At 38.8% G+C, this 27,218-nt stretch overlaps 1 protein-coding gene across 1 annotated transcript in view; it reads right to left on the reverse strand.

Moving 5' to 3' along the window:
• The window catches only part of cyth1b (cytohesin 1b), a 181,475-nt gene that overhangs the window by 35,986 nt on the left and 118,271 nt on the right, over positions 1-27,218 (reverse strand). The window contains 2 exon segments of the mRNA XM_052033155.1: positions 6,476-6,540; positions 23,462-23,544. Coding sequence (XP_051889115.1) covers positions 6,476-6,540; positions 23,462-23,544 — 148 coding nt within the window.

Genomic DNA, 27,218 nt, shown 5'->3' on the forward strand with positions numbered 1-27,218 from the left:
TTGGCAGATGGAGTCACGTGAGGGAGGGAGGGATAGAAATAGCAACAGAAGCTGGGAGGTGATAGATGGAGGAAACAAAGGGCTGCAGATGCTGGAATCTGATATGAAAGGAGGACGGAGCACGGAACCAAATGGGGCAGGTAGTCCGTTTTCCTCCACAGACACTGCCTGACCTGCTGAATTTCTCCAGCAGCTCATTTTTTTTTGCATTAAATACTTCTGCGTGTTTATCGGATGGTCCATTAAATCAAATTTAAAAATCATAGAACTGCAGATGCTGGAGATCTGAAATAAAAACAAATGCTGGAAAAAGTCTGCAGGTCAGGCAGGATCTATGGAAAGAGTAAAAGACTTTATGTTTTAGGGCAAAGACCCTTGGTCAGACCCTTCATAAAGACAACTTGATACTCTCCACTTCAATTCTTACTTTACTGTTCTTTTGCATTCTTTGTGTTTCGAAGCATTCTCTATTTTTATTCATTCATAAGACTAGGATGTCACAGGCACAGTCACCATTTACTGTGCATCCCTAATTTCTCTTGAAGTGAGTGGTAATCAAGAGCAAACACATTTCTGTGGTCTGGAGTCACATGTAGGTCACAATGACCAAGCACGATGGATTTCCTTCTCCAAAGGGCACTACTCAACCAGGTGGATTTATACCTTAATCCAGCAATCTGATCATCACCATTCCTAACACTACTGTTTTCTTCACTGCTGTGTTGGGATTTGAGTGCCAGTCTCCAGAACAGTCCAGGCCTTTAGATTACTAGTCTTACAATATAATAATTGCAAATCATTAGAATTCCACAAGTGTACAACTGGGTTCAATTCCAGTCACTTCCTTCTTTTTTATTGAATAGCTTCCCAATGATGCCCACCTGGGTCGTTTCACCTCTTTACAGAGATATGCAGGAGAAAGCTACCATTGGTAACCAAATACAAACTTTGTAGACATCCACAAGTTGGATCCTCTCCCTGGGGCCTGCCTGTGGTGAAACCCAATTACATGCAACGTTAATGATATCACGATGAGCTTCCAAACACATAGCGTAACGTCACGAGGACTGCCTCTTTGCACAATGGTGGCATTACTTGCTCTACTTGATCCCATGCACCTGCTGATATTGTTCTTGGTGGTTGAGGTTTTGGGATGGGCAGTGACATAGGAGTAGTCTGGGCAAGTAGCGACAATACATTTTGTATATGGTACACACTGTAATGATCTGATTGGCACTCACCACTGCAAAAGCTTTTGAACAGCTTTGTTTTAAAGTCTCTACGTTGAGAGACTTTTCAAACCTATTCTAATAGATTTAAAAGAATAAAAATTGAAAATGTAAAATTAATTAGAAATATATTAAAACACCTGACAGGCATATCACCCTATAAAAAGCAGTTTATTATTGTTGGTGTTTTATGGAGTAATTTTGTCCAGTTGCAATGCAATCTTAAAAAAATTTTGATTTTTTTGTCAGTTGATGCTTTATTTTGACTCATGAAGAGCTTCGAGATCTTTCATTTCACAAAAAAAAGCATCTTGATTTATATAACACAATCTAAGTAGTAAAACATCCAAAAGCACTTCACAGGAACGTTAGCAAACAAAATTAATCATTGGATTAAGGAAGTATTAGGGCATGTGACCAATCAACTTGATCAAAGAGGCAGGCTTAGTGAGAAATTGGAAGAGGAGAGAGGTCTAGGGAGGAAACTCTACAGCTTAAGACCTTGGCAACCGAAGGATCAATACGGGAATGATGAAAATCAGTGATGTGCAGAATTGGAAGAGATTGGAGGATTCCAGAGTTGAAGATGGTTAACTAGAGTGGAATAAATAATGGAGGGATTTTTTAAAAACAGACGAGAATTTTAGAACTACTGCTGGAGAGTGAGCCAGCGAGCACCTGAATGATCATAGAACTTGGTGCAATTAGGATAACTTAGGGCTGCACTGTGGTGAAGCCAGTGGAGCTGGCTGCCTCACAGCTCCAGTAACCCAGGTTCAATTCTGATCTCTGGTGTTGTCTGTGTAGAGTTTTCATATTCTTATCTGACTGCATGGCTTTCTCTGACTGCTCTGAATTCCTCCCACATCCCAAAGATATGCAGGTTGGTAGTTCAGCTGGCCACTGTAAATTGCCCCAACTGCAAAAGTAAGTGGTGGAATCCGAAGAAGTATGATAGGAATGTGGGAAGATAAGTGACAGGGAAAATTACTGGGAGAATAAAATTACTCTGGCATCGACTTGATGGGCTGAAATGGCCTCTTTCTATGTCGTAAAGAAAGAGGGAAATACAGACTAATGAAGTTTTGGATAAACTCAAGTTCACAGAGGCTACAATGTGGAATGCCAACCAGGTTCACACACAACAAGCTCCACATAAAACACCTGTTGAATCCTGGTCCAAGACTGTCTCTGTTCTAATGGGTGAAGAGTGAAAATATTAACTGTTTCAGTTATGAGAAGTAAAACTTCTATTTCAAACTACATTTTAAAATTTAGAATATTCAATATTTGTAGATGCGCTGATCTAACTCATGATTGCCAACATTTTCTACATCACCACATACTCAAATGGTGAAACTTATGCTTTGACAGCAAGATATTCCTGGTAACAATGGCCTAAATCCTACCACCCAGACACTACCCCCAATAGCCTCCCTACATTAACTGGTACTGACTCATAGATCCGCTGTCCTCTGCTCCCAGAGTCAGGAAGTGAGAGATAACAAGACTCACTGGCAAGAAGACTTTGGCTGGTGTTTCTCTGCAGCCCACACCTCAGAACACCCAAGTGGCCCTTGCACAGCTTGCTGCTATCAAAGGCTATTAATTTTCTTTAAAAAAAAGTGCTGTAACGTTTCACTACTAATCACCGTTAGAACATGTAACTGTAAGAGAAGGGCATAGATTCACAATATCAAAATTAGCACCTAATATTCAGAAATAGCTTAAGGCTTGGGAACTAGGAATTCATAAACGTCACACAAGAATGGGTACATAAAACTTTCTACATGATTCCTTTATGACTGAGAAAATTATCTTAACAACAATGTTCACCATGAATAACAATCAAGTAGATTGTTGATGTTCAAGCTCTGAACCGATGAAGCTCTCATCACATTCCAAATCTCCTCACTGATTTTGAAGCTGCTCTGTTTGTAACTACATAATTTGTTCTGTCACTGTTCAAACAAAGAATTTTTTGCATCAGCACTAACCTTGTGCCCTAAGCACAAGCCATCACAGGAAACCAGGCAAACAGAAGTGAACGAGATGCACTGTGCTGTTGTTAATTGAAATGTAATTAACCATAGGATGATAGTACCATTGTGATATGTTACAATAGTGACAAAAAATTTAAATACAAACCTAACCAAGTCTCTCTTGCTAGAGAAAAACAACCTATTAGCTGCATATGTTGGGTGTATTTTGTTATACAGTGGGGTAACTAAGCCAGTTCTGGTGCTATGTGGAGATGGTGATAGGGGAGTGAGATAGATCTAACTAATTTTGGGAATTAGGATTTGACGCTGGGTACGTGTTGGTTGTGTGGGGCACAAAGGGAGCATTAGCAGAGGCTTCTGGGATCGATATGAATGGGGACAATTAAGAAGAATTCTGCCTTAGTTTTTTTAAATGAATGCAGCTATGGAATCTTTTATATTGACGCACATCAGGGAAAAATTGTTCCCAGTTTTAGCAAAGCTGTAAATACATCTCAGGCAGACTTCAGCCTTTCCAAGGCTGTTTGAACAAATAATAGACAGGGAACACCTTGTCACTGGACCAATAATACAGAGGCAGAAGGAACTCAATTTTTGAACTGGCGATGAAACAGCACAACTTGATGAGTGGAAGGCACTGCAAAGTGACGATTGCCTTGTTTGGCACAACATGGGATCTTTTACTAGAGGGCAGTAGCAGCTTTACTGGCAGGAGGCAATAGTCAGACTGAACACAGTGTGCAAGAGTCTGGAGCAGAGCAGGAGGAAGGTGTCACACGTTAAAGAAGTTGCTATGGTAAGCCCACACAATATTAACACATACCAGCACATTGCATTACCAGGCAATTATCCAATGCAAGGCCTCACACAACCTTACCTCTGCTGAGAAACGTGCCTATGTGGTTCAAATTGGATCAGTGACTCACAACAGAGAGCCTTGGTACAGCTTTAAAAAGCTTCACACAGGAAAGATTGGTAGGAGTCCCAAAATATCTCTGAACTTATCGCATGGTTCCTTATTTTCAGATCTTATCATACAAACTATATAGACCTAGTGATTTCAATGTTACTCCTTCAATTCAATTTTTCAAAATTATTATTTAGGGTTCATTATCTGTAGAAGAATCACATTGCCAAAATAGCACTACACTATTAAACCTATTATATCATTCAACAGCTTCATCACATAAACATCTGTCACAGATTTTGTAATGTTCTGTAAAGATTTATATTAGTAATTTTGCTGCAGTGCATTATTGCTTCTGCACATTATATTTTTAAAACAATCCATTACATTTGAGTGCATACATAATAATCTGATGGTGTGGTGTTCACCACATTATGGAATAATGAGGAGAACATGGTGGCTGTATTCTATGCTCTCCAGAATGGTTGATCATAGTTTGGAGAACTACTATTCAAATTACTTCATGCATAAATGTAGGGGTTGATTTAGATGAACAAAACCTGCCTTTGAGAATTAGTGTTTTTCTTACAAACACAAATAAAACTTTTTGAGGCATGACCATTTAGCCCAGTTTCTTCTCCAGACATAACTGTATGTAATCAGCCACTACTGTGAACTTTGGGCAGTTATTCAGATTTCTTTCAGATCTTTTTATCACACATGACTGTAGAATATAGAACAGTTCAATACAGGAACAGGTCCTTTGGCCCACAATATCTGTGCCAACCATGATGCCAAATTAAACTAATCCCATCTCCCTGTACAGGATCCATACCCCTTCATTCCCTGTACGTTCATACGTCTAAATACCTCAAGCGTCACTACCGTATTTGCTTCCACCACCACCCCTGACAGCAGATTCCAGGAACTCTTGTCAAAAACTTGCCCCACACATCTCCTTTAAACTTTCCCCCTCTCACCTTAAAGCCATGCCCTCTAGCATTTCACATTTCCACCCTGGGAAAAATATTCTGACCATCTACCCTGTCTATGCTGCTCATGATTTTATAAAATTCTGTCAGGTCTCCCCTCAGCCTCCGACACTCCAGAGAAAACAATCCAAGTTTGTCCAATTTATCCTTTGTCTCTAATCCAGGCAACATCCTGGCAAACCTCTTCTGCACTCTCTCCAAAGCCTCCACATCTTGCCTGTAATGCAGTAACCAGAACTGCACACGATAGCCCAAATGAGGCCTAACCAAGATTTTATACTGATTCAGCATGACTTATCATTTTATACTCAGTGCTCCAGCCAACGAAGGCAAGCATGCCATATGCCTTCTTTCCCTCCGATCTACTTATGTTGCCACTTTCAGTGAGCTATGGATTTGCACCCCAAGACCCCTCTGTAAATCAATGCTTCCATGGGTCCTTACATTTGACCTCCCAAAGTGCAACACCTCACACTTGTCCAGATTAAACTCCATGCCATTTCTCCACCCATGTTTCCAACTGATCTCTATCCTGCTGTATCCTTTGACAACCTTTTTCACCATTCACAACTCCACCAATTTTTTGCGTCATCTGCAAACCTACTGATCAGCCCATCTACAGACAACAGACATCCTAGCACTGATCCCTGCGGAACACCAATGAACCAGTAGCGATCACGCACAATTTTAAATTTCTAAAACTTAACAACAGATAGCACATTGTCACCATATTGTTACGGTTGAAAGAATGAATTTAACTCATTTGAAGTCCAATGCACTCACTTGGAAACCAAAGTAAATATGTGATTATGCAACCTCTTAATAACTTGTTAGTTCATCTGCTCTTATTCTCTCTAGCTTCCTGGATGTTTAAAAGGTCAAACAGTTACGGGAGCTTTACATCTCATGGAATTGGAATGCAACAGAAGCTGCAATAACTACCATAGAAGTATGAAGATATAAAATTAATGGTTAGCAAGAGATAAGCTGGTCCAACAAGTGTGCCTCATATAATGACGTTAGAGCTTCATGACTGAAACACTTCCTCTAATGCATTACCATGAGTAAATGGTATTACTGCAACATTTCCAGTAAAGTTATGGCACTGTAATGGCAGCAGTTTTAAGATAAGTGCTGGCCAGTAATACAGGGTTCTTACGTCTTAAATAATCAATGTAATTACTATACGAGGTGTTATGAATTGTACCATTGTTCAGGATATCATGCAAAACTATGCGTAATTGTTCTGCGTTACAGAAGATTCCTTAAAGCAGGTACTAATGTGACAACATATAGCACAAGTAATGTGCACAGAACAAAGAGAAAATAGAATTGAATCCATACCTTTCTTCTGTTGAACCTAGGTTTTCAATCTCATTCGTAACCTCTGCTATCTCATCCTTCAATCGCTGTAAAAGAATTCGATTCAATGAGTAACACCACCAAACATACAAAATGCAATTGCTCTTAAATAGGTCATTTATTAACACAACATGAAAACCGAATAATCGGCAGGCAATATTCCCTCAAGTCATTGTCTGTAAGTGTACTTGCAATAATTGTACTTTCAATTTCTTTACAAAGGCCAAACAGAGAAATCTTCCCTCAGATGTGTGGGCCAGCATGTCATCACTGTAGAAAGAAACTGCTATGACAGCTAAGTTAGTACAGAACCCAATATGACTTAAAATCTAATAATAACCCAATGACTCCCCATTACAAATTAGAAAATTCTATAAACACTCAGCAGGTCAGGCAGCAACTATGGAAGGAGAAACAGAGTCAACTTTTTAGGTTGAAGACCCCTTGTGTCCTGCTGGTGAGTTCAATCCTCACCAAGATGAGAAATTATATATTCATCTGGTTATTCAGAACCAGGTACTCTGACCATCATCACCATGCTCAGACTGCCTTTTGAAGAAATCTTAACACAGGAAATCATTCCTTTATAGAGCAAGAATTTCTTGACACAATTTTTAGACATCACCACAGTGAAACTTGATACCAACCAGGGAAAAAATAAACCCTGGATATGTAAATCTGCTGAGAGAAGAAGCTGAAATCAAAAAAAAGACAATGTAAATCCAAAATCATGATATGTTCTTTGAATATCCTAAAACACTGAAAATAGAACTCATTTTCAACTTCTACAAGGTTGGAGGTGCTAGCAGATCAGACACCAGTTAGACAACCTATCCAATTTTCCTATAAACTGATTTAGCAGAAAGGAAAATCAAAACAGGTGTGTCCAATATCCCTCATTTTGTACAGCCCACATTTAATTTGACTCATCATATAGTTAGCTCCTCCACCAGCCACCCATCCAGGGCACTGATTAATGGTGTAGATAAATTGATCTGTCATTTTTGTAGAAATTGCCATGGTTCGTGCCTTCCTCATTCAAACACACGATCTTCTGTAATCCTCACAATCGATTTCCTTCATGACCTTCAATCACAACCGGACAAATAACATTTACTAATGTTCTCTGGAGAATCCTTCTTATAATCAGCACACAGATTATCCTTTGAAATTGCACTGGGAAGTATAGATATTGGTTGCCTTTGATGAGCATTAAGTATTAAAAATGCAATACATTGAAGACACCATATGAGATCTGTAAAACTTTGCCCAAATATTTAGTCCTATGGGTTGTGAAAACATTGTATTTATCACTCCAAATATTTTAAGCAATCATAATTTGTTCATGATATTTTGGCATACACTATATTACTGTCTTTTGTAGTCTCAAAAAATTGTCAACTTGGGACTTCATAAACACCACAGAAATCAAAAGCTTCATATGTCTCTGCACTACCCAATATTTGCTTATAACCCACACACATCATTCTAGAAGGTACAAATTTATACGTTCATTGATTAAACTGTGATAATTGTGCAGAAGCAAAATTTAAACATTAAAGCCTAATGAAAGTGCAACATTGATATTTGAAATATTAATCCTTGATATTTTAATTCATTGTGATATTCTTAACTGAAAAAAGGAAAGAAATGCAAGTCACAATGTTACAAGATCAATCAAGAAAGACTGATCACCAATTTGCATAAATAGTTTAAGGAATGAGATATACATAGGCATAAGCTTTTTGTACCCATGAAGAAATGTTGTTTTTGAAAGAATATAGTCACAATAAAGTTAAGGGAAAGAAAATGAAATTACAGGCACCTTCTGCTGAAGTTGCATGATAAAATTGTGCGTTAACCCCACTTTTATACCCTAATGTTAATTAGTATTTTAATATTTATTTTTATGTTAAATAAATACATTTGGAATTGTTAGTCTGAATTATTGCTTTTTATATTTTATATAAGGCTTTTTTGAGAAGAGACCTCATTATATAGCACCTGCTTACATCTCAGAAGTATTTCAAAGGCTCCACATTAAGCATCCTACTTTGAAGTGCAATGATTGTTCAGTAATTGCGTTAGCACTGCACTATGGATTATACATTCTTCTACTTGCTAAGGGAAGAATGAACTTGCCTTTATAACTGCCTTTCAAGATCTTCGGATATCTTAAAAAATTTAAGAACACTACACAAAAAGATGCATTTCATTGTGTGTTTCAATGTACATGTGACTAATAAAGAAATCTTATCTTATTTTATAGCCACTTTTAAAACATTCTAATGCAAAGGATCACAGCAGCCAATTTGGACAGGTTAAGATCTCACCAATAGGAATGAGATAATGACCAGGTAATTTGTTTGAGTGATGTTAATTGAGATAAATGCCACACACTAGCAAAGCTCCTCTGTTCCTCTTCAAACAATGGCATGGGATCATTCAGGTCTCTCTGAGATAATACAGAGCCTCAGTTTTAACAGCTAATTTGAAAGTGGACAGCACAGACACTGCAGCGCTTCTCGCTGGAAATACTTGCTAAGAAACTAACCGTATGGGAACAACAGGAATACAAATCATACTGCTCCTTTCAATAGCATAGTCCCATGTCAACATGTTGCATGATTAGGGTCTTATCATTACTCTAGAGAGAAACCATTGCTCCATTCCACCTTTCTAACTCTATTTTCTTTACTCATTTGGAAACTGCAAGGGCTGTTTCAGGCTTCTGCACGACAAACCTTCTTGACCTAATTCTGTGTCAGCTTCAATTTTCTGCCCTAAAAACTACCAACAGTGAGATCTCAGCAGATTGGGTTGACATATCCCTCAGGCTTTTCAAACCTTGTTGAAAAGAAGCTGCTGCAAATTCAGCTAGAGGCAAAGAAAGACCAAAGTCAATCTGATTGCCCTAATTGCCCCGATCATTGGTTTATAGTTAAAAAAAAGATTGAATTGTATCTAATTGTCACACTTTGCACAGCAATCTTGTATGCAGATCTTACAATCCTATAAAAATGTTAAATTGCAGACTATTGCACTGACGTATTGCCTTTTTGCTCCTTCTGTGCTGTGGTGTACATCTAGACCTACACCTCATTTAAATCTAGTTTTAGATAGTTTTCAGTTTGATTTTATAAATTAGCTTCTCTGGTTTGCAGGATACAATGGGGTCTCGAGGTTACAAATTACTCATTTTGGTGTTTTATTGATCAGTATTGATAGAAATAGGTGGCTCAATATGCTTTGGAATATGCTGTGACAAAAGGCAGACTAGTAAAGGAAGCATTCATAAGAATATGATTTGAGTTGAACAGATCATGCGGATATTACAGATGTTTAATAGAGGTCATATGCTGTGCATTTTTTATATAACCACTGCAAACCAGGAGACTTGAGATCTCCATATAACTTGTAATGGCCATGGATTGCTTTCACTGTAATATTTGCACTTTTATTATAATAATGGAACAAAGCTATCAATTCCTATAATCTCATTGCACTCAGTATCTGCCAAAATGGCAACTTGAACCCAATAATTAGCAATATTAAATCAAGAACTCTAAACTTCTTAGAAATTTATATTTTATATGTTAGAACACACAGCTTGAAGAAGTAGGACAGAAACATCAACCGGCAGGACTTCTATGTAGAATTAATGTTGAATCTAATCGAGCTTCATCTTCCCACTTAACTCATAACATTATCTAATTTATTTTTTTTTAAGTCCTAAAGTATTATCCTGTGCCTATATGCTATTGATGAACATATATGCAATCTATTTATACATTGTGACAATTTAATAGCCTGGTTGAATTAACAGAAAGATGCTTTGTAGCTGGAAGGCATTTTCAAGTTAATTCTCATATTATTTCACCAAATGAACAATCATTACTTCTCTTGATATTCTTGAGGAATAAAGTTAAATTCGGGAAAATGTGGAGTTAACCATCTCACAGATTTGACAAGGTATAAATACAGAAGGCCATTCAGCCCATCATGCCCATGCTGCTAACACTTCAACTGAACTCTCATTTTCATATCCTCTCTTTCTCTATGATATTTTATCTTTCTCTTACATGTACCACCATGTCCCAATACATAAGCCACCATGTAGCTAATCATGATTTACAATGTGGCTCAAATATTTTTTGATCAGCAAGTAAAACCATCATTGTGCATATGAACTCATTGTTATTAGCATACAGTATCTCTTATCTACTTTTGTGTAGTTGTTAGCATCGCAAGATGGCAAGGGAAACCTATGATCATTGATAATTTAGATCATTATGAATGTTCCACCTCCTTGATTACTGCATATTGGTTATACACTAAGTGGGGATATATCACAGGTGAAAATGCCACACCATTCCAGGAGGAATGGTGGGGCAAACTGATCCTTAGCTCATACTGTTGAGCCCATCTGGCATGCAGATTAGGGTTCACCAAGACTTTGAGGCAATTGCATAGAGAATGGAAGCCCTCATCAAGGTCAGCTTCACCATTATGGTCTGGAAGACATTTTATTATCAATTTGACTCCGATGGAAGACTGCAAGTTCAAACATGGCCAATTTCAGCGTGGCATTGGGCTTTGTGACATTCACGTATTATGGGTGGACAACAGAACCGATCTGCCCTGTGTCCTTGTGTGAATCAAGCCTCCCAACTAATGACGAGATCAAAGTATCACTCTTAACTGCAACATGAAAATCTCGATGATAGAACAGATGCTGCATCTGATAAATTCATGCTAGAATTCCAAATGTTGGTGAAAGCAATGATTCAAAGTGAATGGTGATACATGTTCAACATGCTTCTACTGTCGATGTATCTAATACTGTTTGTTAAATAACTCCCTACATTTAACTTAATATTATAGGTAATCTGCATCTACAAGAAATTATTTAACCAGGACCATGAAAGGCAATCTTTCATTGGATTAGAAGATGCTACTTTTATTGATTGGAATTTATCCTGTGTCTGCCATTTACAGTACTGAGCATGCACCTGAGTACCGGCTTTTATGACATGAGCCTGATCTCATCATCTCAAACTATCCAGCTCTTTCAATGTGGGAACTTGCTTTGTTATTTTACACTCACTGACCCCTAACTACAAAGAGTAGTAGCAAAGAAAGTCTGGGCTACAGGGGGAGAACTATTGCAGTGGCTAATTATTTAATTCTGAGCCACAGTGGTTGGAACCCCTAAACTGTTACCTAGATGACAAGATTCACATGGATTCAATTTAATGACCAGAACTCCAATGGAAACAATAGATATAAATGTGCATCCCTTGCCTATTCCAATAAACAATAAGGGCAAATGTTTTTTTTTATATAAAGAGGCAACTAACTGTTGAATTGCTTCATATAATTCACAAAGGGAAGCAGCTCGATCATGCTCCTGGTTCTGTGCAATTCTGAGGCAACTCAAGGTTGTTTCATGCAAAAAAACAATACTTTATACAGGCCGGTCCTGGGTTATGAACACCTAACCTATGGACACCCATACGTACGACAAACTCCCATAATATTACATGCATGCGTTCGTTCCTACGAATGGTGGAACTAGTTTCCCCTTTCCCTCCACTCTTAGTAATTGTCCTCATCAGTCTTATGTGCTTTTGATGCCATTCATTACAATACGGTGGAGTTATGGTTACCATATCAAGTGATTTTTGTGTATTTTCCAACTTATGGACAAAATCAACTTATAGGCGTATGTAAAAATGGAACCTGGGCACAACCTGTAATTTACTTCTGCGATTATGTGCAGAAAGCAAACACGATCACACTCCTAATGGCAAATGTTTGAGCAACTGAGCCTTAACTGCTCGTAATACAGAAGCAATTTCAGCCAAAGAGACTGGTTATTGATTTAGAAATCATTTTTAATATCTTTCAGCTTTAAAGAATATGGATTTTTATTGCAATTTTGAAATCTGCATTTGACATGAAACGGGATAAAAGGGAGAGGAGGATGGCAATAAACACTGATAGGTTGGTGGATACAAATGAAATTCAATGCAAAAAGTGTGTGGTGATACATTGTTATTGGGAAGCAAAGGAAACAATGGAAGCTAATAGTAGAAATTTAATTTGGATGCAATAAGACCAACTTGGTGTGTTCCTACACATATCTTTCAAGATAGGAGGTTAGGATACCAAAGCAGTTAATAAAGCAGGAGGAATTCTGTGCTTTGTATATGGGGGCAAAGAGTATAAAAGCCAGGAAGTTGTGCTACAACTTCATGAAACACTAGCTTAGCTCTAGCTCAAACACTGTGTCCAATTTCAAGCACCATAACTTATGAAGAACACGAAGGCTTTGGAGAGGGTATAGAAGAGAATTCTTAGAATAACTCCAGGGATGAGAGATAACAGTTGATATTGGTATTGGTTTATTATTGTCACTTGTACCGAAGGATAATGAAAAACTTGTCTTGCATACCGTTCATACAGATCAATTCATTACACAGTGCATTGAGGTAGTACAGGTAAAAACAATAACAATACAGAGTCAAGTGTCACAGCTACAGAGGAAGTGCAGTGCAGGTAGTCAATAAGGTGCAAGGTCATAACAAGGTTGATTGTGAGGTCAAGAGTCCATCTTATCGTATAAGGGAACTGTCCAATAGTCTTATAACAGTGGGATAAAAGCTGTCCTTGAGCCTGGTGGTATGTGCTCTCAGGCTCCTGTATCTTCTGCTTGATAGGAGAGGGGAGAAGAGAGAATGTCCCGGGTGGGTGGGGTCTTTGATTATGCTGGCTGCTTCACCGAGGCAGTGAGAAGTACAGACAGAGTCCATGGAGGGGAGGCTGGTTTCCGTGATGTGCTGGGCAGTGTCCACAACTCTCTGCAGTTTCTTGCTGTGCCGGTCAAAGCAGTTGCCGTACCAAGCTGTGATGCATCCAGATAGGATGCTTTCTGTGGTGCATCAATAAAAGTTTTAAATTAAATTTTATTTACAGCGTGGTAACAGGCCCTTCCGGCCCAACGAGTCTGCACTGCCCATTTTAAATCCAAATTAACCTACCCGTACATCTTTGCAATGTGGGAGGAAACCGGAGCACCCGGAGGAAACCCACGCAGACAAGGGAGAACGTACAAACTCCTTACAGACAGCGACGGGAATTGAACCCCGATCGCTGGCGCTGTAATAGCGTCGCACTAACCGCTACGCTACCGTATGGTGAGTGTCAAAGGGGACATGCCAAATTTCTTTAGCCTCCTGAGGAAGTAGAGGCGCTGATGAGCTTTCTTGGCCGTGGCGTCTCTGTGGTTGGACCTGGATAGGCTATTGGTGATGGTCACTCCTAGGAACTTGAAGCTCTCAATACTCTCGACCTCAGCACCATTGATGTAAACAGGTGCATGTGCACTGCCCCCCTTCCTGAAGTAAATGACCAGCTCTTTGTTTTGCTGACATTGAAGGAAAGGTTGTTGTCACGACACCATGTCACTTAGCTCTCTATCTCCTTCCTGTACACTGACTCATCATTATTTGAGATATGGTCCACTACAGTGGTATCATCTGCAAGCTTGTAGATGGAGTTAGAGCAGAATTTGGCCTCAGTAGGGGGCTGAGGACACAGCCTTGTGGGGCACCAGTGTTGAGAATAATCATGCTGGAGGTATTGCTGCCTGTCCTCACTGATGGCAGTCTGTTGGTCAGGAAGTCAAGGATCCATTTGCAGAGGGAGGTATTGAGTACCAGGTCTCGGAGTTTGGTGATGAGTTTGCTTGGAATTACACTATTTAAGGTGGAGCTGTAGTCAATAAACAATAGTCTAACATAAGTGTCTTTACTGTCCAGGTGCTCCAGAGATGAGTGTAGGGCCAGGGAGATGGAATCAACTGTAGACCTGTTCTGGTGGTAGGCGAATTGCAGTGGGTTGAGGTTTTCCGGGAGGCTAGAGTTAATGCGTGCCATGACCAGCATCTCAAAGCACTTCATAATAGTGGATGTCAGAGTCACAAGTTGGCAGTCATTAAGGCACGTTACCTTGTTTTTCTTAGATACAGGGATGATAGTGGTCTTCTTAAAAAAGGTGGGAACCTCAGATTGAAGCAGGGAGAGATTAAATATGTCTGCAAATACCCCCGCCAGCTAATCAGCACAATATCTGAGGACACATCCAGGGACACCATCTGGGCCAGATGCTTTCCACAGGTTCACTCTCTGGAAGACTGATCTTATGTCCTCAATGGTGACTACGGATTCAGGTGCATTGGAGGCTGTCAGGGTGGATGGTGACAAATCAACCCCCTTCTGTTCAAAAAGAGCATAGAATGCATTAAGCTCATCGGGAAGGGATGCGCTGCTGTTGGCGACGCTGCCCGACTTCGTTTTGTAGCCTGTTATAGAATGTAAACCCTGCCACAACTGATGGCTAGGTCTGGGACTCCATTTTGAACTAGTATTGTCATTTATTGGAGAAGATGATCTAATTTTTCTTGGACCAGGAAAGGATAAGAAGAGATTTTATAGAGATGTTCAAGAATGCAAAAGACTTCATTCAGGATACACGAAGTGAAATTTCCCAAAGGAAAAAAAAATCTTAGTTGATGTGACGTAAAGGTTTTTATACAACAAATGGTTAGGATTCACAATGCAGTGTCTGATAGACTGGTGAAAACAGATTCTATAAAGGCTTTTGAAATGATTTGTAATATGTTCCTGACAGAGAAAAAAATTGCAGTGATACATAGAAAGAGCAGGGGAGTAGGACCATCTGGATTGCTTGTCAAAAGAGCTGGAAAAAACTTCAAGTGCCAAATGTCCTTCTTCTGTAGTGTGGTATTTATGATAATTCAAATGATATTTACTTCATAAATATTCAAATTAGTTCATCCTGCAAAGAGTTCTGCAAAAATCATGATTTGATCAAAGGACTGTCACTGAGCTGCATTTACTTCACTGTTTGAATTTCTTGAACAACCTACGTAACGTATAACAAAAGGGAAGGGTGAGAAGATTCCCTCTGTGCACCATATATAGCAAAATCATCAGGTCTTTATAGAGAATGCATTAACGACTTCCATCACACATTACTCACTGAATAAATCTTCGTCTGAGAACATTGTGGAAGAGACTAAATCCTTGAAAGTGGGATTAGAAAATGTGTTGCAATACAAGAGCACAAACTAATTAAAATATATCTACTTTTGAAGTCTATTTGAATGACCTTTTCCTATTCTAGTATTTCACATAAGAACAATCATTATAGCTTCAACACCTAGAAACAGTATGCAATTATGATAAATTGGATAATGTGATACAGGTGACTAGGCTAGGCATCATAGCTTAACATATTCACGATAAATGCTGTCCAATTAATATGCGAATAAGTAAAATCCAGAATTCTGGATGACTAGAAATCCCCTGATCTAAACATTTTATTCTAGAGTTGACATAAAAGATCAGATTGAAAAAGTACCTACCCTTCTGAGGAAATTCCAAATTCTAATTGGGTCGGAAAAACTAGCTCACTTGGAGGTACTTTCTTCTTGGTTATAATTGTAGTGTTAAATTAAAATTTTGACAGTGCTTTATTGACATGTAGCCTATAATGACTTAAAACAGGCTAGATCACTGTATCTTTGCAAAAATCCTCACTGCTTCCCTTACTGTGACTTGCTAAATTCACAATTATGGTTCAAGGTTTTTCAGATTGCTATGTTGTTGTTTACTGATTCACAGCAATTTCCTGAGAAACCTGTGCTTCCAGAAAATATTGTGATGGCTTTATATCCTTTCTAATAAAAATGATTACTGAACTGAAAGAAATGTTTCTAAATATTCCCACAGCAGTGAGTGCAAACGAGACAAAAGGAGGTGAAGTTGCAGGATCAACATTGTGCAAATCACAGAGGATATTCTCACAGTTTTTGCTGAAGTAATGGATTTGCGGACAGCAGATGAAGTACAGAGATCTGTGTTGAAACAACTTTTATTATCATTATTGGGTCAGTATAAATTGTTCACATGAATTCGAGTATTGTTGATTTAATTTTATTTGATGTGTTCCTAATGATTGTAATTAGAAAATTAAATTCACTTTCTTTCTATCTGTAATGGAACAGATTTTAACTACAAATTGTGAATCCAACAGATTTTGGACATTAACAGGAAGAACTCCATGCAGACATGTAAAAGTGATTGTTCCTTAGGAACAGAGCAGCCGCTAAAGAGAATAAAGAATTGATTAAACATTGTGAACTCGGTAAACTAAGAACGTCAAAATAAAACAGCAATCTCCTTTAGTTTTGGCACAGATTTGCATGGACAGAACCAATGCAAATGATGCAATTGAGCTTTCATTATCATGAGTTCAATCTGTTTGCACTTGGAGAAGGAATCAGGATGGCAGCATCAAATTAAAAGTCTCCACATAAGTGTAATTCACTGGGGAAGATTCCCAAAGTTCACAATGGCCCAGTAACTTATTAAGTGGCACATAATCAACAAGTGCCATGACTGGAATTTATTCTTCACAGTCAGATCATAGTTTTGTATCTCTAATTATGAATTATAGCATCATGGAGACATAAATAGAGTGATCTGGGAATTTGCAGATGTCAGGTGTCATGGTCTATCACCTTAACAAAGAAAATTTAAAAACAGACAACAAAGAGAAAAGGGGAAATAAGAAGAGATAAGGGAGAGAAAGAGAGATGGTGGATTAAGAGTAAGAGTGGGAAAAAAAGGGAGAAGAAAATGTTAACATTTAAACAACCTCTAAGAACAACTTGCTGCCTGACGGATACAAGTTCATGGTTTAGTTGTTCCCCTTCTGGTCCACTAAGATTGAGTTGCTTGTCAGCACCATTAATTATGTCATTATTAGGGTCATTACTGCATAAATCACCAACCTAAATAGCTGTGAAGTGAATTTGATAGAGGAATTCATCTTCAGACACAAACATTAAACTTGAGCAAGTGTTTTGGCCAACAGTCATACTTGGTACCTCATGACCAATGTCCAGAGTCAGATACAACTAATGGCCTGAATTCTTAAATGTATTGTGCTATCAAGCAAAATGAAATTTCTCCTACTTAATTTGCTTTAATGACATGAATATCATCATCTCATGACACACATTAGCAAGGGTTTTGGGCATGACAATAATTTTTTTCTCTACAGTTTTGTAGATGTTGATGTGGCCCAAATCTTCCAGATACCCGTAGCAAAATTGAACTCAGGCACGGTTCTCCTCCACCACAAATTGCGGAGGTATTGGGGTAGATGAATGTGATTTTACAGATTTATAAAAGTGGCCACTGTGAATGCACTATTACTTTTCCAGCAATCACTAGACTGATGCTAGGTGATTTTTTTGTTTTGCTCGCCAGCATAGCGAGTCCAGTTCTCTTCCACAGGCCTAAACCAAAAATAATGGCCACCAATGAAAATCAATTTCAATGATTTTTCATTTCAGTTTTGCTGCTGGCTATTCTTTTATCTCAAATGAATGTGAATGAAACCAATTACAAAACCTGGAGTAAAATACTTCATTTTTGTTCTGGTGGTGGAAGATAAATAGGATAAGAAATTAATTATAACATCTCTCATCTCAAATTACCCAGGATTAATATTAGTCTGCTGAAATTGCTTAATGATTTTCTCCAAAAATAAAGTATAACTCAAGGCCTGAATCACAGGAGAGGTGAAGACAGATGTATTATTGGACAAGACAATTGCAGTATTGTGTTGCTATTTACCATCTCCTGCTTTATATTCTACTTTCAAGTGCTGTCATTCTTCACTATTAACAGCAGACTTGCAATTATTAGTGATCCGGAGTACTTAAATCACACGGATTAGGAATTAAGCCCAAACATTTCCCGAGCTGCCTCACTGAAGGGTATAGAAATCAGCCAAGGCTTGACAGGTGGTGGAGTCATAGAATTATACTGCATGGAAATGGGCCAGTTGGCCTACCCCATCCACGTTAACTGTTTTGCCAGTGAACACTAATCCCAGTTGCCTGCATCTTCCTATGCCTTGTTTATTCAAGTGCATGTCTAAATGTCTCTTAAACGTAATCATTGTATCTGACTCCAGCATCCCCTCTAGCAGCAAGTTCTACATATCAACCATTCTCTGTGTAAACAAAAACTTTAAAACTCCCCTTTAAAATTCCTTCCTCTCACCTTAAACCTATGCCCTCTTTTGATACCCCAACCACGGAAAAATGATTCTGACGATCTACCCTACATATGTCTCTTCATCATATCACCTCTCAGCCTCCTTCACTCTCAGGAAATCAAGCCAAGCCTATTCAATCTCTCTCCACAACTAAAGTTCTCCAGTCCAGGCAACATTGTGGTGAATCTCCTCTGAATTCCCTCCTCTAGTGTGGCAACCACAGCAGCACACAAAGCAATCTAAACAGTGCTTTCTAAAGTTACAACATAATGTCTCATGCCTATCACATGCCTTCTTCACCACCCAGCAGAACACAGAACAGCACAGCACAGGAACAAGCCCTTTGACCCACAATGTCTATGTCAAACACGATGCCAAATTAAACTAAATCTCTTCTGCCTGCACATGATCCATATCCCTCCATTCCCTGTGCATTCATGTGTCTATCTAAAAGCCTCATAAACACGATTACTGTATCTGCTGTGTGCAGCCATCTGTGTGTCTACCTCTTCATGTAGCCACTTACAGGCAGCTGTGGAATTGAACCCAAGGTCCCTCTGTTCATCAACATTCCTTACCACCCAACCATTTACCGTATGCATTCCGTCGTATTTGACTTCCCAAAATACATCACGTCGCACTTGTCAGGATTAAATTCCATCTGCCAATGCTCTGCCCAACTTTCCATCTGATCAATATCCTGCTTTAGCCTTAGACATCCTTCCTCACTATACACGATACCACCAACTTTCATGTCATCTCCAAATGTACCAATCATTTCTCCTAAATTCACATCAAAGTTGTTTATATATACACATCACAAACAGCTTGGGTCCCAGCACTGATCCCTCTGGTACATTAATGGTCACAGATCTCCAATCAGAAAAGCATCCTTCCACCACTACCCTCTGCCTTCTATCATCGAGCCAGTCTTGGATTGAATTAGTCAACTCGCCTTGGATCCCATCTGCCTTAAACTACTGGACCAGTCTACCATGTGGGATCTTGTCAAATGCCTTACTAAATTCCATATAGACAACGTCTATTGCCCTGCCTTCATCAATCTTCTTCGTTACCTCCTCAACAATCTCAATCAAATTAGTGAGACAATGTTCAAAAAGTTATCTGAATTCTTTGCATGAGTTACTTCAAAGAGAATGTAACATATTAACACTTCCTTTTGTTTCACAAGAAATACTTTGAGACAGCTTAATTTTCAAAAGTCATTGCAGGAAATTAACCTGAAGTATTACTTTTTGCAGGGATAAGATACCATTCACCTCCTTTCCAGATCTCAGTCTGCTGCATGACACATTTCCTCCACAAACTTCACTCTCTGCAAATGGTGAATGAAGAAAAGCCATTTTGCACAATTGTGCATATAAGCTCTGACATAATTATGACCTTGTGTGAGGCAGAATATCAGAGCTTAGGGGCTAGCTAAAACTGCTACAAGTTTCCCCTCAGGTTTAGTGCATAACACTTCTAAGGCATTATCCCCCGTTTCCACAACTAAAATTCTAACAATATGTAACTAAAAAGACTGTTTTGATTATTTTTCAACAGTGATAGACAACAAAGAAGAATTGTCACTCAAGATTTGGCTGTCCTTACAAAATGCATCAAAAATTGTATGAAAAAGGCCACATTGTCTAAAGTGCATTTTTGTTCTCTGTGGAAAAGAACAGCAAATCTACGAATATTTTTTCTCCACATGCATTTCCTAGCAGGAGGATAATTATCCCCTTACCTAATTCAACATGATTCCTCATGAGCTAAGTGTTAGAAGAAAGGCCCTGGTTATTTTAATAGAATAAATTGGTCCAATCAGTGGCCAGCTATCCACTCTACCATAAATAGCATGATGAATTCCAATGCTGTTTTAGTTATACCGACATCACACCCATTCTAATCAGAGCTTTACCAGCATTACACCATGCTTGAGCTAAACATAAACACAAGTTGCATGAACAAAAGAATCTTAACAACAGCTACAATACTGGAATTTATGGAACAGTATTGGAAGATCTCTAGGTTTTGAATTTCAGTACAGACTAACCTTCACAGTAATGCCCTCTTGATCAGTTCTATCATTTGTAGGCAAACAGACCAATGAATTTCAGAGCATGGCCCATATACAAACAATCTATTTTATTTCGAGGGATTAAAAAAAACATCTTGCAATATGTAGCACCATTCACAATGGCCCAAAGTATTTCATTGTCAACTAAGAAATGTGGATAGAGTTGAAAAGGAGTGAAGTTGTGATAAACTTATATCAAATGCTGGTGCTGTATGTATGCTATGTAATTCTGTGATACTGGTTGAGGGATATTAAACTGAGAGTAATCCTACTTGAAAGAAGGCACCTGTAACAAAGCAGCAATCCCTTGTTACTGCACTAAGGCATTACCCCTTAATTACTCGCTCAACTGTCTGAAGTATATATCAAACCTCTAACTTGAGAGGTGAGGAACGAAGACCCTAGCAACATGCCAAAAAATAGAAAAGTAGGGTAGAGTACTGCATTTTAATAGTTTTTGTTAATAGCTGCAGAAATACTGTGGGCGGCACAGTGGCATAGCGGTTAGCGCGACGCTATTACAGCGCCAGCGATCGGGGTTCGATTCCCGTCTCTGTCTGTAAGGAGTTTGTACATTCTCCCGTGTCTGTGTGGGTTTCCTCCGGGTGCTCCGGTTTCCTCCCACATCCCAAAGATATACGGGTAGGTTAATATGGGTTTAAAATGGGCGGCGTGGACTCGTTGGGCCAGAAGGGCCTGTTACCACGCTGTAAATAAAATTTTAAATTAAAAAAAAATTTTTAAAAATCATTTTCTGTAGCTTTACATTGTTAAAAATTAGATGAAATTCAAGGTATGTTCTGCTCCACTGGAAAAGACTTTTAAGAAAATGTAAAATTCTTAGCTAAAATAAGTTACAAGCAAATTAATGACCATTTCTCAACATATCCATAATACTTTGTTGCAAAACTGGTTAGGCAACTAAGGTTCATTTGAAGCTAAGTAATAGATCTTTCACATCACTGCTTCTGACAGTAGCCCTGATTTCGGTGACAACAGCCCTGATTTCGGTGACAGCAGCCCTGATTTCGGTGTTAGCATTATGAGCTGAAAGAGTGAGTATTTCTGCCTAATCAGGAGTCAAGACCTCCCAAAGCAGTGTTTTATTTTTGTCTGATATGCAGGTAACAGTTACCACATCTCCCCAAAATGCTCAGTTAGTCTGGACCAGTTACTGGTTTGGAAAGAGACTTCCTGCCTTCTTGAAGGGTTCAGCAGATAGAAAACACAGTTTATTGATTAAAACAAATGTACATAACTGGCCTAGAGAACTCTGTCCCTGGGCAGAAACACTAAAATAGAAATAGATTCCAATAAAGGTACTGGGAGGACCTGTTCAGCTGTCGCAGCCTAAAGACTGAAGTAGAATAGAAAATGGGATGTTACCTGGAATTGCAGGTAAGGAAGGAAGACAGGAAATGAGGATTAGGGGGATATCACAAAGGGGAAAGGAGAATGGTGACAACAGTGGTTGGTGTGAGTGGGGAGCGGGGAGGGTGATAGAGAAGTGTTGTGGTGGTGATCAATGGGAGCAGGATAGCTAGCAATGTTTTTTTTAGATAGAAGATGGGAGAAACACTCCTGCATTCCTGGCCCCAAATTCAAGCAAGCATCTTTTTAAAATCTGCTTGTAGCTTCAGGTTTAACATGCAGTCCTCTTTTGTATGTGTACCTGGTTTTCCCGGGTATAGGCACTTGCTGTCTTAGGCCACACCATTCCTACAGTGGGGATCTCAGTCAAATCCCTTATATGCATTTGCACTGAGCTTCAGACATTGGCACTGTCTTCCTCTCTTTGGGGTCAGGGCACAACAGCTTTTTTTTTAGCCCACTTTATTGGAGACTTGGGGAACCATTTATCATTAAGCATTATGTGCCCAAGTTCCTGAGCAAGCATCTCTTTGCTACAATTGGCAATGAAAATGGGATAGGTATGTAGACCTCCAGCACATTATGGAAATATTACTCCTTCAAGAGATAAGTTAGATACATCATGATGTATCCACATAGTATTCAAGAGATGATTGGATCAACCATAAATTAAAGTAATATGATCGCAAAAGATCCAGTTGCTAATTTGGATGAAGATTGAAGCAATTCATCAATGATGCCCAACATCCTTGTTACTGCAAATCACAGACAAGTTGAATAATATAGCAAAACTTTCACTGAAGCACTTAGAGGAGGAGGTAGCATTTATACAACTGGTGACAAATATGAGAATTCCTCAACAGACTGTAGCACGTCCATTTATATTGTCATTATAGACTTCGCTGTGATTTGTATTATTTTGGTAGTTATTCATAAAACTTAATCACTATGCACCACAGAACCTAAATTAAGTCAAAGGTCATATTTATCTTTGAGCTGTAAAACAGAATCTGTTCACGCCAAATCTATCCACTAAAACATACTAGACAAACAAGAATCATTTCCTGGTTTTCCTTCAGATATGATTAACAAAATGTGGCCACAAAGGCTAAAGAAAAGCTACTTTCTCAAATGAAGATTCAAACTTTTATAAGTTACATTTCACACTAAGTAACGTTCTTTGATTTTATAAAGGTAGATACCATGACTTCAGAAAATCAATTGGATCTTGTTAGTAATTGAATCAAAACTAAAACTAATAAAAAGCAACTAAACTTCAAGAACTTCTGTGTTTGGAATTTCAAACTTACTGCAAACTTCTCAAAATTAGGCACCCAGTACGGTCAGCAACGTACCTGAATGTCAGCCAAGAGCTCCTGCTTGCGTTGTCGGATGTTTTCTAGCTCTATCACTTCTTCTGGAGTCAGGTCCGCGGGCACTGAAAGTAAAGACATGAGTACAGTGAGCCGGCGAGATCACTAATACGAGCACAACTGCTGGTTGGCAAACCTCAGCTGTTCTGACCTTCAGTGTCACCTGACCCATGTTTAAACTAGTCAAGAGCTGCTTCACATGCTTCATGCCTTTCACTTCTCCCTCCCCAAACTGCTATTTAATTATTCAAAACTGCCTGAAGCATTAAGGCAGAACAGAATAATGCCAGAGTTTTCCCCTCCTTTGGTTAATGTATGCATGTTCATGTATATTAAACTGTATCCTAACACGTTACACGCCATTTCCAATTTTTAAGTTAAAGTCTACTAAGCAGACACAAAGATTCCACATTTATAATTGAATCAAATTAACACAGCTATCAATGTGTATAATGAGATTCAGTTTTTAATTTCTATGTCATATTCAGTACAGCCTTATCAGGCACTGTAAAATATGTGGAACAGCATATGAAATTATAATCCAGTAACATCTGGGCTCTATTAAATAAGCACTGATGTAAAATGATAAACAAAACAGCTAAGCTCACACCATGATTTCCTACATTATAAGCTGTATTATTAATTCAAGATAACTACAGGCTGCAAAGATAAATGTTGAGATTTACTGCAGTTTCCTATACATGTATCACGTAAAAACAGGATCACGATATCTTTTAAGTGAAGTCAATATTTTGGACACAGCAATGTAGTATTCAATGACAGAACACACCTACAACTAAGCTTTTCACTGGTGAGTGCAACTTCTGGCCATTTACTTACCTAAATGACCATCACATCTCACCAACCAACAGTGGTACTCGCAGTGAGTTTTTATTAAGTCTTTTACTTGCGCATGAGATCACTCAGAGAATTGGGTTCTGGATCCCTCACAGATGTGATAAAACACTGCTTACATCTGTGGCAAATACACAATATATGCTTCAGGGTACTCTGCATAAATGAAAGGCTGATGATAGCTCAAAAATATTTCAGAAAACTAGATTTTTAATGCCGTCATTTTAAAGGTCCTTTGCCTGAATAATGATCAAGTAAAATATTCAAGCTATTCATGTCCCAGAACACTTCCCCCCCTCGCATTCTGAGTTTGGTCCACATTCAGTTTTCCTGCATAGTTATTAGGAGAGTGCAAACATCATTGCCCATTTTGTTTTGATTTTATACCATGAACCCAACTTTCCAGTTCCAGAGAAACAACCCACTGCTTGCTCAGTCTATTACTTCCAAAAAAAATGCAGAGGAACACTTCTCACTGTTACACCCTAACACTCTTCAGAAATATTCACTGAAGCTCCCATGATGACACAGTCTCAACATAAATGTGATTTTCTGTTTCCACAGAAAAATGCAGACCAGTTAAAGAAAAAAAACCTGATTTATAAATTATTTTCCACATCCTTAGGACTCCCAAAGTATTTTGAGTCGTTGTAATATGCGTGGGTTTTCATGAAGTCCTTCATTTGTACAAGACTCACAGACATGCATTATGGATTCTTTGCTGTTGCAACAAAATATTTCTTCCATCTACAGCAATCCACAATGCACGTTTCAAAAAATGCATAAGGCAATGTGCCTTCAGTAAACTCCCACGAACAGCCAAGAAATTTTAAAAAATCGTTAATGGTAAATCATTATATTGTTGTATTTCTTTGCAGGATCTATTAACTATTTCCAAAACAATAAACACATAATGCTGCAATACTTCTCATGTTTTTGTCCTAAGACATGTAAGATACAACTGCATTGTTTGGATATCTTTGTCCCTGGTTTTACTCTCGGGGTCTGGGACTTGATCAGATAGATAACTTGGCATGGCGAAGGACTTAAAACATTAGAGAAATACTTAGAGCAGAATTAAGTAAATATTTAAAAATCATAACAAGCCAGTCCATCAGGAGCTTTGAAGCACATTAAAACTCTCAGTCATGCATATAACCATGAACATAAGCATTCAGCCCAAAACCAAAACAAAAGGTCACGGTACTGGCAGTGTGGCCCTTAGGCAAAAAAATCCCAGAGCACTTTTTAGTATAAAAAGACAGTATTGCACAATATGGTGCGTGGAAGCTTTTGTTAAAATATGACCATGGGTAAAATTACATGCATCTTTTTCCAGAAATATTTTCATTTCAGTCTGTTTTCATAGGGGTTCAATAGATCATAGAACATAGAACAGTACAGCACAGGAACAGGCCCTTCGGCCCACGATATCTGTGCCAACCATGGTGCCAAATTCAATTAATTCTATCTGCCTGCACATGATCCATATCCCTTCATTCCCTGCACGTTCATGTGCCCTTCTAAATGCCTCTTAAACGTCACCGTCATGTCTACTTCCACCACCAGCCTGGCAGTGCATCCCAGGCACCTACCTCTCTCTATCAAAAACTTGCCTCACACATCCTCTTTAAACTTTCCCCCTCTCAGCTTAAGCCATGTCCTCTTCTATTTCACATTTTCATCCTCGGAAAAAGACTCTATCTACCCTACCTATGCTGTCATAATTTTATAAACCTTTATCAGGTCTCCTCTCAGCTTCTAAGCTCCAGATAAAACAATCCAGGTTTGTCCAACCTCTCTGATCCCAGCAGCATTCTGGTGAATCTCTTCTGCACCCTCTCCAAACCTCCACATCATTTCCTCTAAGTGGCAACCAGAATTGCACACAATACCCTGAACGTGGCCTAACATTTTACGGCTGCAAAATAACTTATCAACTTTTATACACAATGCTCCAACTGATAAAGGCAAGCATGCCATTTGCTGTCTTTACCACTCGATCTACTTGTGTTGTGACTTTCAGGGAGCTGTGGACTTGCACCCCGAGATCCCTCCGAAGGGTCCTGCCATTTACTGTATACTTTCCCCTTTAATTTGACCTCCCAAAGTGCAACACCTCATAATTATCTGGATTAAACTCCATCTGCCATTTCTCTGTCCATATCTCCAAGTGATCTATATCTTGCTATATTCTTTGATAACGTTCTTCACAATCCACAACTACACCAATTTTTGTGTTGTCCACAAATTTACTAATCAAGCTATTTACATTTTCATCCAGGTCACTTATATACATCACAGAGGTCCCAGCACTGATCCATGCGGAACACCACTGGTTACGGACCTCCAGTCAGAATAACACCCCCACACTACCATCCTCTAGCTTGGTAAGGCAACTGCTCTGCCCGTAACTGCAAGAAACTGCAGAGAGTTGTGGACGCAGCTCAGAACATCATGAAAAACAGCCTCCCTTCCATGGATGCTGTCTATACTTCTCGCTGTCTCAGTAAAGCAGCCAGCATAATCAAAGACCCCACCCACCCTGAACATTCTCTCTTCTCCCCTCTCTCATCGGGCTGAAAATACAAAAGCCTGAAAGCATGTACCACCAGGCTCAAGGACAGCTTCTATCTCACTGTTATAAGACTATTGAATGGTACCCCAGTACAATAAGATGGACTCTTGAGCTCACAATCTACCTCATTATGACCTTGCACCTTATTGTCTACCTGCACTAGACTTTCTCTGTAGCTGTTACACTTTACACGGTGCATTGAGGTAGTACAAGGTAAACAATAACAGAATGCAGAATAATGAATTGATCTGTGTGAATGGTATGCAAGATAAGTTTTTCCACTGTACCTCAGTACATGTGACAATA

This window comes from Pristis pectinata, chromosome 18 (genome assembly GCF_009764475.1).
Source record: "Pristis pectinata isolate sPriPec2 chromosome 18, sPriPec2.1.pri, whole genome shotgun sequence".
Classification (NCBI taxonomy): Eukaryota; Metazoa; Chordata; class Chondrichthyes; order Rhinopristiformes; family Pristidae; genus Pristis; species Pristis pectinata.